Source organism: Brachionichthys hirsutus, chromosome 10 (genome assembly GCF_040956055.1).
Source record: "Brachionichthys hirsutus isolate HB-005 chromosome 10, CSIRO-AGI_Bhir_v1, whole genome shotgun sequence".
NCBI lineage: Eukaryota > Metazoa > Chordata > Actinopteri > Lophiiformes > Brachionichthyidae > Brachionichthys > Brachionichthys hirsutus.
Window position 1 is genome coordinate 5,197,831 of NC_090906.1, and position 12,579 is coordinate 5,210,409.

General features: G+C 50.3%; 1 protein-coding gene across 1 annotated transcript; it reads right to left on the reverse strand.

The window, feature by feature from the left end:
- Window positions 1-637: 637 nt before the first annotated feature.
- On the reverse strand, window positions 638-10,815 carry mntb (MAX network transcriptional repressor b). The gene is made up of 6 exons (XM_068744653.1): window positions 10,487-10,815; window positions 6,806-7,397; window positions 6,670-6,711; window positions 6,047-6,158; window positions 2,053-2,245; window positions 638-1,446 (listed from the first exon to the last, which is right to left on the reverse strand). The coding sequence occupies exons 1-6, from the start codon at window positions 10,557-10,559 to the stop codon at window positions 638-640; spliced, it is 1,821 nt and encodes a 606-aa protein (XP_068600754.1). The 5' UTR covers window positions 10,560-10,815.
- Between the last annotated feature and the right edge of the window lie 1,764 nt (window positions 10,816-12,579).

Here is a 12,579-nt window from a genome sequence, read left to right on the forward strand (position 1 = left end):
CCAACAGAAATGAACCTTCCCGTCAAGAGTCCCTGTGACGATGCTTTTTATCTGCCAAGCGATCACGGCCCCTGCGTTTCATCCCTCCTGCTCTCACACAACACCAGCAACATTAAACCATCAGAATAACCAGGTGACATCAAAATGCAAACGCAAAATGGGCAAATACTGCATCGCCACGGCAACAGCCCAAGGAGAAACACCTCTCTTTCATACGTTTTCCCCCCTCAGTGAGTGAATGAAGGGTTAAGATAAATATTTGATGCCTGAGTGTGAACTGAGCTTATTATATTAGTGCTTGTAGTTATAAAGGAAGGAAGTATCTTAGGAAGGAAGGAGGCAAGGAAGGAAGGAAGGAAGGAAGGTAAAGTTCCTGTCTTTGCAGTGCAGACAAATATTACTCTTTTTCCCACAAACAATGGCCTGACCCACAGACTCCACTTTAACGCAGTTGTTCACACACCATCAGAGCGCTGACTGCCCTCTGGAGATATTCACCACAAGCTGTTCAGAAGAGCAGCTGATTGGTCGTGTGAGTTGTGAACTTCTGCGCGTCTACCAGAGATTCCCTCGATCATTTCACAGGAGTGGAAAAACTATCCCGGGAGTTCTCTTTCTTGAGCTTTACTTCAACTTCTCAGGCCAGCTTGAGTGTGCCGACGGGGAACGTTGGGACCGTAACCATGGCGACTGGGTTGAGGACAGTGGCCTGTCCAACCAGCTGTGGGTGGGGAGCCAGCACAGCGGTGGGTTTCCCCAGCGATGCGCTTCCCTGGCTCATCACGGCAGCGCTGTTCACCTGGGCGCCGTTAGTGTTAGCCTGGGGGTTGGCCTGGACGTGTGGAAGGGCGTGATGCGTGAAGGCGTGGGTGATGTGGCCCACCATGGTGGGATGGGAGACAGACATGCCCTGCGGATACAGAGTCGGTAGGTGGGATGATAGGGGGCCTCCCAGGTGAGCCACCGGATGGACTGTGATGTGCCCGATAGGCTGGGCGGCTATCTGTTGGTGAGTGGCGGTGGGAGCTGCCGCGATTGGCTGCGGGGTGGCGGAGGCGTAGCCAGGTGACGGGGCTATGTGCGTTAAATGCTTGTGATTGGCAGGCAGGCCGTGATTGACAGTCTGGATGACTGACGGGTGGGAGACGGCCGCATGAGCGATGACGGTGGGCTGGACCTGCAGAGTCGGGGGTTGAACGGGATGAGCTGACAGCGGAGGGGGCGGACCCGGGGCAGGAGCCGGGGCAATGGCTTGGGGGGTAGCCGAGGGCGCGGGCGTCGTCAAGACACCAGAGAGAGGTAGGGCGGTGTGCTGGATCGACAGGCGAGAGGGGAGGAGCGGTTGAGCTTGAAGGATGGGAGGCGCCGATTTAGAGTGGGACATGAGACCAGGGAGTGGGGCGGCGACATCATCGTCAATGTCCTGCTCAAAGTTGTCTTCTCCCTCTGTAAACCGGAGAGCAAAGCGTCAGCCATCAGGATGCAAACCACGAAACGGTGTCAGGCGTCAGTAGAGAAATGCTCGAGTCAATGAAAAGCCACCGAAATGTTACATTCAATTCACCTCAACTTTATAAAAAGTGTCATCAGAATCAGGTCACACCTACGCCCAATCCCAGCTCCCCTTTCTAACCTCGACGCTTGTTTCGAGTGCCTTATGCTTTCTGACTCACGCCTCACAGTGGCGTTACGGGTCAGCGCTGGCGCTAGCAATAGTTTATCTTGGAAATGGGATGTCACTCGTCACGTCGTCAGCAGATAAGATATGATTCAGATATTTATTGTTTGCACATCAGCAAAGGAAGACAGCAGGTCACTCGTTCTCACAACATCAAAACTACAGATAAAAATAACACAAGCAGCAAAAACAAATACATGTTTATTGCTTTAAATCTAGATGAGAAGTGGGAAGAAAGGGCTGGACGACCGCTACCCCTCGTCCCTACGCCGGAATGCGCCAAAAGTGGGAGGGATTGGGCCAAGTGTTTGGGGCTGAGGTGTCGACGTGGGCACCGATGCGAACCAGAGAGTTGCTCTTTCTAACTCGTGTACCTGATGCCGTGGAGGTGGACGCCTGGTCGTCCTCCGGCTGAATGGTCTGTCTCAGGACTCTGTCGATCTCGATCACATCCATGCACTGGCTGAGGTCGTTTTTCAACTCGGCCAGACGCTGCTGCGTGGCGATCTTCTCTCTGGCCAAACGCTCCATCTCGTGCTCGTACTCCTTCTCCTTCCTCTTAAGGGTCTAGCAGGGCAAACAGACGGTGAGGTCGATGTGGTTCGGTAATGCACGTAAAAATACACGTCTGACTCCTAACTATCGTATTATCCGGTCGTGCTTTTTTTTCATTGTTTGGCTGGTCCTGCAACTCAGGTGTGACTTATGTATATTAAAATATGTACAGTGAACCCCCAGTTATCCAAAGTGCCAACTCAAGTATCCGTTTTTATTGTTCCTTCTCGCGAGATTGTTCGAGATCTGAATAGTGAGAAAAATGTCGCGAAATCTGAATTTTGAACGAAATCTCGCGAGATTCGGATTTTGGTGTCGATCAATTCCGGTGTTTTTGTGGAAACTTTTACAGATTGATAGAAAAATTCTTGAGATAAGATCTGAAACGATCAATGCTTGCGGGAAGAATCTGTGGCCTGAAGCGGTCAATGATTACAAGGGCGGTTTCCCTAAAGACATTCCATTTGCAGCCATAAGCACGCCCGTGCGACTGGCTAAGCTCCGAGGGGGGGGGGGGGCTTCGAGGATGCAACCGAGGATGGGTTTGAGACTCTGATCGATGAACATGCTGCCCCCCCATGACGTGCACATCGGTCGACAACCTTTACCAGCAAGATGGTGTGAATGAAAACACAAGCCTGGCTTCAGCCACAGAAGCTGCTGCCGATCATTTGAAAGGATGATGTCAGAGTGGGACCAAGTCCTGCTTGATTTTATTTACACCCATCTCTGAAGTTCTGTCACGCAAGATCAAGTGAAAAGTATTCATTCCTGTTTTGCACTGATTCTGAGAAATGGAACAAGGAAGACAAACACAGCAGGAGAAAAAAAAAACCCCCGAATACGGATTGTCCAGACTCGCGACGCCGTTTCCGTGACCCAGTTTCTGTTTAGGTCAGCTGATGCATGAGCGCCAAATTGTACAACAGACTAAGGACATTAACGCAGATTATTAGGGAGGCACAGAGGAAGGGGGGGAGGTACAGGAGAAAGGTCGGGTAAGGGAGGTGGGAAAGGAAAAGGGATCAGGAATTAGTTTGGTACACAGAAAAGAGCCAACTATGAGTGCTTTTTTTGCTGCAAGCAGCCGCGGGACTTCATGGTGTTACTGGAAACTACATTTGTAGAGGATTTGATTAATCAACCGTTTCTGTAATCCTTCTGGTCCAACTACACAACTCTGGCTCTCTCTGCATGCCTGCTTTGCTCACAACTCCTGTTCCAATTAACAAAGGAAATGTCAGCGATTCAGCTCAAATATTCCCAAGAATCAGTCACTAATAGTCTTAATATGTGTTGCTGCCTGATTTGATACGCTCCTACAGACTTCAAGGCAAAGCGTTGACGCTGCCGGCACGTTACCAGGATCTCGCTGACCACCGGTGGACAAAAACTGGTAATATAAATCGAGGTCTTATCATACAAACCTGCCACTGGGCCAGCAGCAAATCACCGAGGGAGCAGCGGTCACCCATAGCAGTTTCCTTGGCAACCTCATGCGTGATGATTCGTCTGCCTGACCAGCAGTTTGTAGAACATACGGATCGATCTCATTGGATGGAGAATGGGGGTAATCGTATGCAAGGAGGAACGTGAGCGTCACATCACTCCCAATGCCGAACCCTAAACCCCTTTCTTCGCTTCAACGTTTCCATCCATGCCCCCCCCCCTAGTTCCCCGACCATCGCTCGACACCCTCCCCCCCCCTTCCTTCCCCTCTGTCCTTCCCCGTTCTCTTTAATAAAATAATAGGTGAACAAGCATGCGTCTGTCCGTCTGTCTACCCGAGTGAAGGAACGACCCGGAGTCGATACGAGGAAAAGGAGTGTCTAAAGCAGCCCCGAGAGCTCATCGCCTACGATCACTGACAAAGTGTAACCACATTAACACCTGCGACCTGTTGCTATGGTTATCAAGTAGTCCTGAGCATGAGCAGCTCGAGACAAGATGGTGATTGGACAGAGGCAAAAGGCGAAGAATATCAACGAATCGACGGCGAGAGCCGTGCACCTGCTCCACCGTCGTCACCATCAGAACGCTGCCACGCAGCTCCGGTGGTGAACGGGCTTCCTGACAACAGCCTCTGCAGCGCTTCAGTGACGTCACCAGCCCGGCTAGCCATGTGCTCAGAGCGCACGTGGTTCGGGGGACGGAGGGGGATGGAGGGAGTCTGGCTCACGCCAGGAGAGGTACAAAGAGAGAGAGTGACTCATCCCCAATGGAACTCTACTGCTTATGTTCCATTTGGCAGGAAGGAGGAGGCGGAGGCTTCTTCTAAAGGTTCAGAACGAGGCGAGTGCATCAGTGATTTTCGTTTTTTTGACTTTCTGTAATCATATTGTGGCTAGCTCAAAATGTCGTTCTCATTAGACATCCCACTTTATTTTATTTTTTTACTGTAACACATCTTAGTTTTAAATGTCCGAAGCGTTTTGTCAAATGCGATGCATTAAGAGTAGTTTATAATTTGTCATGTGTTATTCACGACATCTCGTGTCTGAGTGTCAAACTAGCATCTATACCGGGGCTAAAGGTCAGAGCAGTCTGCAGAGTAGATTTGACATTTGCTCCGGTTGTTTGTCGGGTGCAGAAACTAGAGAAGCGATTTCCGTGAAGGTTTGGTGGGAGGCCGGAGCATTGGACAGGAAATAGCCCATTACATTAAAACGGTAAATATCGGACCTTTTCTGAAGAGACCAGTACCGGTACATTTCTTTAGGATATCACGTTATTTCCCTTTTATTCTTATTCCTAGGAAGTAGACTTTCGTTTTGTTGGCCGTATCATTATAAGTCTCTTGTTTGAAATTAAATGGAGAAACAATGTTGTGCATCTCTTGGAGGAAAAAGGGGAACGGGATCTTTAGCTATGACATCAGTAAAGAGTTGGATTTGACTTGAGGCGAGGCTGACTGTAAAGACAGACAGGGGGCTGTTGTCATGACAATGAATGACATTTAGACTGATTACTTGAGCAGCACTACTGCAGATAAAAGTAAAGAACTTGTATCTCAGAGGTTCACAGTGAAGTTGAGTTTCAGACACTATGAAACGAGCACAGACACGTGTCTGTGTTTCAGTCTGTGACTGATTCTCGGAGGGATGATGTTCTTGGAGTTGGGCGTCCACACGACTAACAGACTGGCTTTGAGGACTCGACCCACACTGACGCCACTTTCTTTTTTAAAGCCATGGAGATCAGCATTGGCGGTCTCACCTGCCTGTCATTTCCTGCACTGTGTGCTGCAGGCTCCCATTGCCAAGGCAACGCGATGACTGATGGAGAGTCTCCATTTGTGTGTTATTGTTTTTTAATAACCAGTAATAATAAACGTTAATAATAAAATATTACAGCATGATTAGCATAAACCTCAAAGACCGCCTCTAATCCACAGCCACAGCTTTCTGCTACAGTGCCAGAGTCCTCCCTCTTGTACCCCCCCCCCCCCCCCTAGTCTGAACCGCTTAACTTTGTCAAGCGACACAGTTCCCTCCCCCCCCTGCAGCACCCTCAGCAATGCACTGCTGGCACGCTGCTCAACTACAAACGTGCTACTAATCTTTCCCCAAAAGAATGTTCCTCTCATCATTTCCAGTATTGAGTTCTTTGGAAAACCAACAACTTTTCCTTTTCTTAAGGAGACGACACTGCATGACAATGTCCCTCAAAGACGAGGCGCATAATAGCATTCTTAAGGAAAAATAACGGTTTGAAGACGACAGTAACGAGATGGAAAAACACGACCACCCCACGGTGCGGAAGCTCACGGTCTTCCCATGCGGGGAAAGGTGAGGAAACGCATCTCAACTCTACCTGTATGTAGCGCAAGGCGCTGCGGAGGACGCTGAGGTTGGAGGTCTTCTTCTCGTCGACGTTCGGAACATTCTTCTTCAGCGTCTCAAAACATTCTTTGAGGTGCGCTCGCCTGAAGAGACACGAAATTAGAAAGGCGAAAGTCACACGTTGGGCATAGTCGCCATTCGCTCGTCATTAAAAGACACCTCACCACTGTTTGAGAAGGGTTTCTTATTTTTATTTTTTTTGAGGGAACGCTATGACCTTCATAACACACAGCAAACACAAACCTGAGTGCGTGCGGTGGCTAAACTGCAGCAACAAGAAGTACACGCTATGACTAACCCAGGGCTGGGCAAACGTTTTGACTCGCGGGCCACAATAGGTTCTAAAATTTGGCAGAGGGGCCGGACCAAGAACAGATGGATGGAGTATTTGTGTGAGCTAATATAAATGACACATGAAAGCTATTGCATGAAAGGATTTGGCCTTTTACAGGTAGCATTACAGGGAAAAGGTCAAATGAATGAGGTTTAATTTTATTTAATGATATAATTTGGACAAGTTTGGCGGGCCGGATTAAAGAGACCAACGGGCCGCATATGGCCCCCGGGCCTGGGTTTGCCCATGCCTGGACTAACCTGTTCTTCTCCAGTTTATTGTGCACCTCTCTGGTCCCCGCGCTGTCAACACAAAAGAAACCGATTAGCACAACCAGAAGTCAGCCCTCGCTGCTACACTGAACACACACACACACACACACACACGCCAACCCACCCTCCTGGTCTCCTCTTGGCGTCCATCCCCCTCATGTCCTCCATCGTCAAGCCATTGGGCCGTGCCTGAGACGTGGGCGAGGTTTGATGGGGCGCCAGTGCATGCTGGGAGCCAGGGCCGTTAGAACTGATGGAGGCCGGGTACTGACTCTGGACCTGAGGCTGCGATTGACCAGGCTTTGCAACAAGCAGTTGACTGTTCTCTACCTTCATCTGGGGGGTGGACAACAGGTGGGGGGAGGTCGGCTGCTGCTGCAAGTGCTGCTGCTTTGGAGAGGTCGAAGGGTTCCTGGCTGGCGGGGAGCCGTTGAGAGGCGTTGCCATGGCAGCAATCGGCGTCGTAAGTGGAAGGGGTGGGAACGAGGGCGTCGCGGTGACAACCGGGACCATCGGGATGACGGCAATGGGGACTTGAGGACGTTGGAGCAACGGGGGTTGAGGGGCGGAGGGCTGGTGAGGCTGCTCACGGCGAGCGTCATCGCTCCAGGAAACGTGGTTGGCTCTGACTGGCAGAGACAGTGACGTCACAAGTTCCATGCGCGTCGACTCCACCTCCCTGCTTAGGAGCGTCTTCTCCTTGCGCTGCTCTTGCTCTGTAGGAAGCGAGGAAAAGACGGCGTGCAAAGGCTTGAGCGCTTGAACATGAAGGATCTGGAAGGGGACCCAAGTCCCACCAGCCTTAGATCACAGTTCACAAAACTAGAACTTTTGCGTCCGAGGACACAGAAGACGCAATTCAATGTCTGCTGACGTCAAGAGGTATAACCAGTCGGCTAAAAACGACATTAAAATCACTTTGAATTGAAATGAAACATTGAAAATAGAGAAGAAAAGAAACAATTACAAGGCGCAGGCCTTCAGGGCTCCGCAGCAACATGGATGCTGCACAGTCGGATGTAACAGACTCTTCCTGCTACATGCGCATGTTTATAAGGGTTACACTACCAGCCTCCTTTGGGAGGGGCATCGTAAAAATAAATACCCAGGTTGGTGCAGCTCTCGATGTTCCAAACCTGAGCACAACCGGGTCCAGATCGGGAACAGCAGTGATCCAAAACACACCGCACACACTCCCATAAAGGGTTTTGGTAGCAATGGCGTAGGTCGACATGCACGCCCTGCGCGCTTCATAGATGATTGGATTGGGAACCATCTCAGGGAGAAAAAAAAAACACGCACAAAGAATGACTTCATCTGGGAATCAGACCATGGAGGGGGGGGGGGGGACACACCGTGCCTCCATCTGCGTCTTCCTGAGTGGAGAACACCCCTCTGTCTGGCCTGCGATTGAGCCATTCCTGCGCCGGGCGCGCTTATAACCTTGGGCTCCATCAGCGATGTCTGACCAATAGCAGCAGACCGTTAAAGAGCCTCTAGCGTTGGCATTAACGCCGAGTGATCCTGCGAGTTACTGCAATACGTCGGAGAACAGATTTAACATGCGACGCGGTGGGATGTGAACGTTCCCACGCCGTCGCAGAGGCCCCCACTCGTGCCCAAAGACAGACACACACTTACGAGTGAGTCACTACCACGCACCATAGATGGAAAGCCCTGAGTTACCATGGTAACAGCGACATCAGACAGAAGATCCCAGGGATTCCTCACACTGCCCGACACCAACCCACCATCAGCGCGCCTGGCTAGATGTGCTTGAGGCAACACTTTCACTTTTAATCTTAATGTTTCCTTTCACTGATGGGGCTGTCATCACAAAACACAAAACACACCACACACACACACACACACACACACACACACACACACACAAATGAGTCTGCAAATTTACTCTGCTCCCTCGGGGGCCATCGTTTTGCAACTGATTATCCTGTGTTGTGTCGTGGAGGTGCTTGGAGTTCATCCCAGATAACGTGGGGTGAAAGGAGTGCAACGTTGCTCAACGGGCGGCCGGTTCATCGGGGGGGGGGGCTGACGCGTCTGAAAAACGAACGGTCGTTCACACACACACACACACACACACACACTCACATCTATTTTGCATGTCCTTGGACAATGAGAGGAAGGCGGAACACCTGGAGGGGAACCGACACAGACAGGAGAACGCGTTTACTTCATACAGTTCAAAGTCGTCTCGCTGTGGGGGCGACGGTTCAAATCCGCGGATCAACGCGTCTACCATGCCCTCTTTCCTCACCGTCACATTTTAGAATATCATAAATAATGTAGCCATTTCAGCATTTTAAATAATTTTAGTGAAAATATAAAATATTCACCACTTAGACTTTGCACTTAGCTATCACTCCTACCAATTCTCTCCGGCTTGCTCCCGCCACCGAAAACATGCAGATTGGGTGAATCGGTTACACTAAATTGTCCGTAGGTGTGTGTGTGTGTGTGTGTGTGTGTGTGTGTGTCCCTGCGAAGAACTGGCGGCCTGTCCAGGGTGTAGCCCGCCTCTCGCCCGGTGAAGGCCGGGATAGGCTCCAGCACAAATGAATAATATAATAACCCGTGTTGCATTGAGGAGTAAAATTCAACTATAATTTTTTATCAATAAAGTTTAAGGGATAAACTGCACTATGTAAGTACTGTTATACAGAAATAGAACAAAGTACACGCTGGAAGTATTCAGGGTTTTTACTGCCTTTGATAATATAATTCAGCCACAAACACACACTTCGGTCCAGATCCTCAAATGCATGCAAACCTAAATGCCAGAACTTCTGCACCGAGCAGGGCAGCTTGGGGTGGGAGTGAGCAGAACTGCCCTACTTACCCCCCCCCCCCCCCCCTCTCCCTGAAACCGCCAGTCAGTTACGTGAATGGGAAGGGCGGGGACGAGGAGTACGTGCGTGCGTGTTTGCAAGTCACTAGGAGGGGGGCAGGGTGCACGTGGTACTCGCGGGGCGGACCCCAAGCACGCGGTAGGGCAAGTATGCAGGGAGGGGGGAGGGGCTGAATCGTCTGACACGTCATCATCAGAGGGGAGAGAGAGGAAGGTGCCCCCCCCCCCGCTACATTTCGATTGACAGCTCAGACGCTTCAAATACTGGGAGAGACGCACACATCTATTTTATAGGTTCGCGCGCAAAAATACAAATGAGACGTGGTGAGGAGCGCGTGAGGCCCCGCCCCCCGGTGTGTGTGTGTGTGTGTGTGTGCGTGCGCGCGTGTCATGAGATAGCTGTGCGGTGTCAGGGTATTATGTAAAGAGCAGCCTCTGCTCGCCACCGCCCTGCCGGTGCTCGACGGGCAGAAACTGGGGCAAATCGATCCCGAGGGGGCGCGTTCACGGCGCGCGCGTGTGAAACTCAACACGGAAATGAAATGAAAACGTACGTTTTTATTTGACTCCCATTTTATAGTTACACACGATGCAGCCAGTCATTCGTTACAGTAAGGGTATCGTTACACACGAATGGTCGGAACTCCTCTGCGGAGTCCTTCTCACGCGCGCACGCACACATTCCAAGAGCGCGCAAAGTAGTTCACGAAATAACTTGGCACATTTCCGCATTGTGGGAAAACAAATGCGTGCAATAATTAACCAAAACCTTGACGTGACTTTTTTTTGGCACCAACCCAAGCCCTCAAACAGAAAGTTAAAACGCGTCCGCTCGTCATCGGCGGGCCGGTAGACGGTAACCGGACTACCGCGAAGCCTGTTCAGAATGCGGCGCAGTTATTCGGCGTCGGCGCCGCGCACCGCGGCTCGACTCACCACGTGCGATCTGTTGTTGCTGGGCTTGCCATTCCAGGTATCTGGCCGCCTCCAGAAGCGTATCGATGCTCATTGCGCGTAAACCCTCACGGCAGGCGACCCGGTGGCCCAGGACGGAAGGGGGACGAGGCTGTGCTGAGCTCGGTGGTGTCCCGGTGGGAAGCGCCGTGTTGCACGGTTCACAGCCCGAAGCCTTTCGGTCGCCTGCGTGTCTCCGGAAAGCGGACGGGCGGCTTTCAATCCGGTCGAATGGAAAGTAAATCCTCGGGTACGGTTTTCTTTTTTTTTTTTTTTTTTTTTTTGATTGCAACAAGATGGCGAAGCGAGCACGGGAATACACACACAACAAGACGAGTCGTGTTCTCGTTAGGGCCCACCCCTCCCTGACTCCTGGCTCCGCCCCGTTACTACGGCTCCTGTCAAATCCCGGCGGCGGCGCAGGTCCTTCCGACACACCGCGCTGGGAGTCGCTCGCCCTCCCAAATGGCGACTTTACAGTTGTAAATATCGTAAACTCTAAGGAAAAGCGTCTGGAGCAAAACGTGGTTACTGTGGATGCGTGGTTTTCACCGAATAGAGAAAGGCGAGCCCCCATTGACGTCGTAGATCCTCCTCCGTGTTTTACTTCCCGCCGTTGGCCCGCAGCGCGTGAAGAACAATCGAGTGCCGCTCGACCAATCAGCGCTCAGAACAACAAGGCATGGTGCTGGTCCACATGGGCACCCGCCCGGCCCGAGCGCGGCTCATTTGCATGGCGAGAGCGTGACTGGCCAACCTGCTGTCTCGGGATCGGGCCTGTCGATCAAATGGCGGTGGGCGGAGCTAACTGGTGTAAAGGCGGAAACTGAGGGAATGCCGCTGAAGTAAACTTGTAATAACGATACTAATTATGATATAATATTAGTTTGTTTGTTTTAATAGTCTAAAAGACACTTGGATTCAATAGTTTTATAAATTAAGGTATGCATTTGAGGATCTAAACAGTAAGGTCTTCATAACTGTCACCTTTTGTCTTCATTCATCCATTGCGTCTTATCTTGTCTACATATCTGATGTTTCTGTTTATTTTTTATACTAATATTTTTTTTCATATAAATTGATCCCAATTCTTGCTTCTCTGCCAACTTACTACAGGTTCAGATGCTGATGCACATCGATGGATCAATCTTGAAGCTGCTCTTTCTGGATTCATATGTATTTTAACTGCATAACCCTATAGCACAGCGCTGTAGTTTTGCATTTTACTATTTGTCATTATTTTATCAATGTTTCCAACACTTTTGCAGATTCTTTATCGACCATTATGTGTCTCACAAGTGATCAAACATTTGATGGAACAAAAAGGGAAAAAAATCTAATTGTAGTGCATTGACTTGTATTCACAGTGGTGTGTTTGCCTGTTTGTTAAATGCATATAGCGCATGCACGGCTGCATAGCAACAGTCTGATTTGGCAGCTTTTATACTGTATATCTTGCACCGCATCACAATATCTGGCTGTCTCAGCCAATCTAAAGGGCCACTTAGTAGTGCATTGCAACATCATGTCCCCGTGTGTCCAAACCTTCTAGCACCGTTACTGTCTGAAAATAACTAAGACATAAAATGTAAAGAAGAAAGTGTGGGTGTCTTGCAAACTGGGGAGGAGAGAGAGAGAGAGAACGGGGAGGAGGGAGCCTCTGCACATGGCAACCACATGAGCTGCATTTAAAACAGCCCTGCAAGGACGCATAGACACATACAGTACTGCATGTGTGAGGGAGGGGTGGGACTGGAGAGGCAAGGAGGGTGGGAGGAATGCGAGTCAGGGATGGGGTGACCCAGTTAGAAGCGACGCATCACAAGTGGACATAAAGAGGAGAGACAAAGAGAAAGTGATTTAATTATATGCGCGATTAAACAATAAAGAGATCAATAAAGACTGAGAGGAGGCGCGGACGCGAGGAGCAGATTACAAACACAGCGACTCTAAACGACGAGTCACTTTTGCATTCCACGCATGGGAAAAGGAATTAGTTAGTTTCTCGTCTTCCCAGACGCTGGGTGTCAAAAGAAAACGCGTAAAACACAATGCCCGGCCTTCATCCACCTTTC

Bases quoted from the DNA above. Each gene is read 5' to 3' on its own strand.
- mntb (XM_068744653.1), bottom strand. From the start codon at position 10,559: ATGAGCATCGATACGCTTCTGGAGGCGGCCAGATACCTGGAATGGCAA. The intron at 6,712-6,805 runs GTGGGTTGGCGT...TTGTGTTGACAG, and splicing joins GCCAAGAGGAGACCAGGAGG to CGCGGGGACCAGAGAGGTGC. The intron at 6,159-6,669 runs GTTAGTCCAGGC...GTGTCTCTTCAG, and splicing joins AATAAACTGGAGAAGAACAG to GCGAGCGCACCTCAAAGAAT.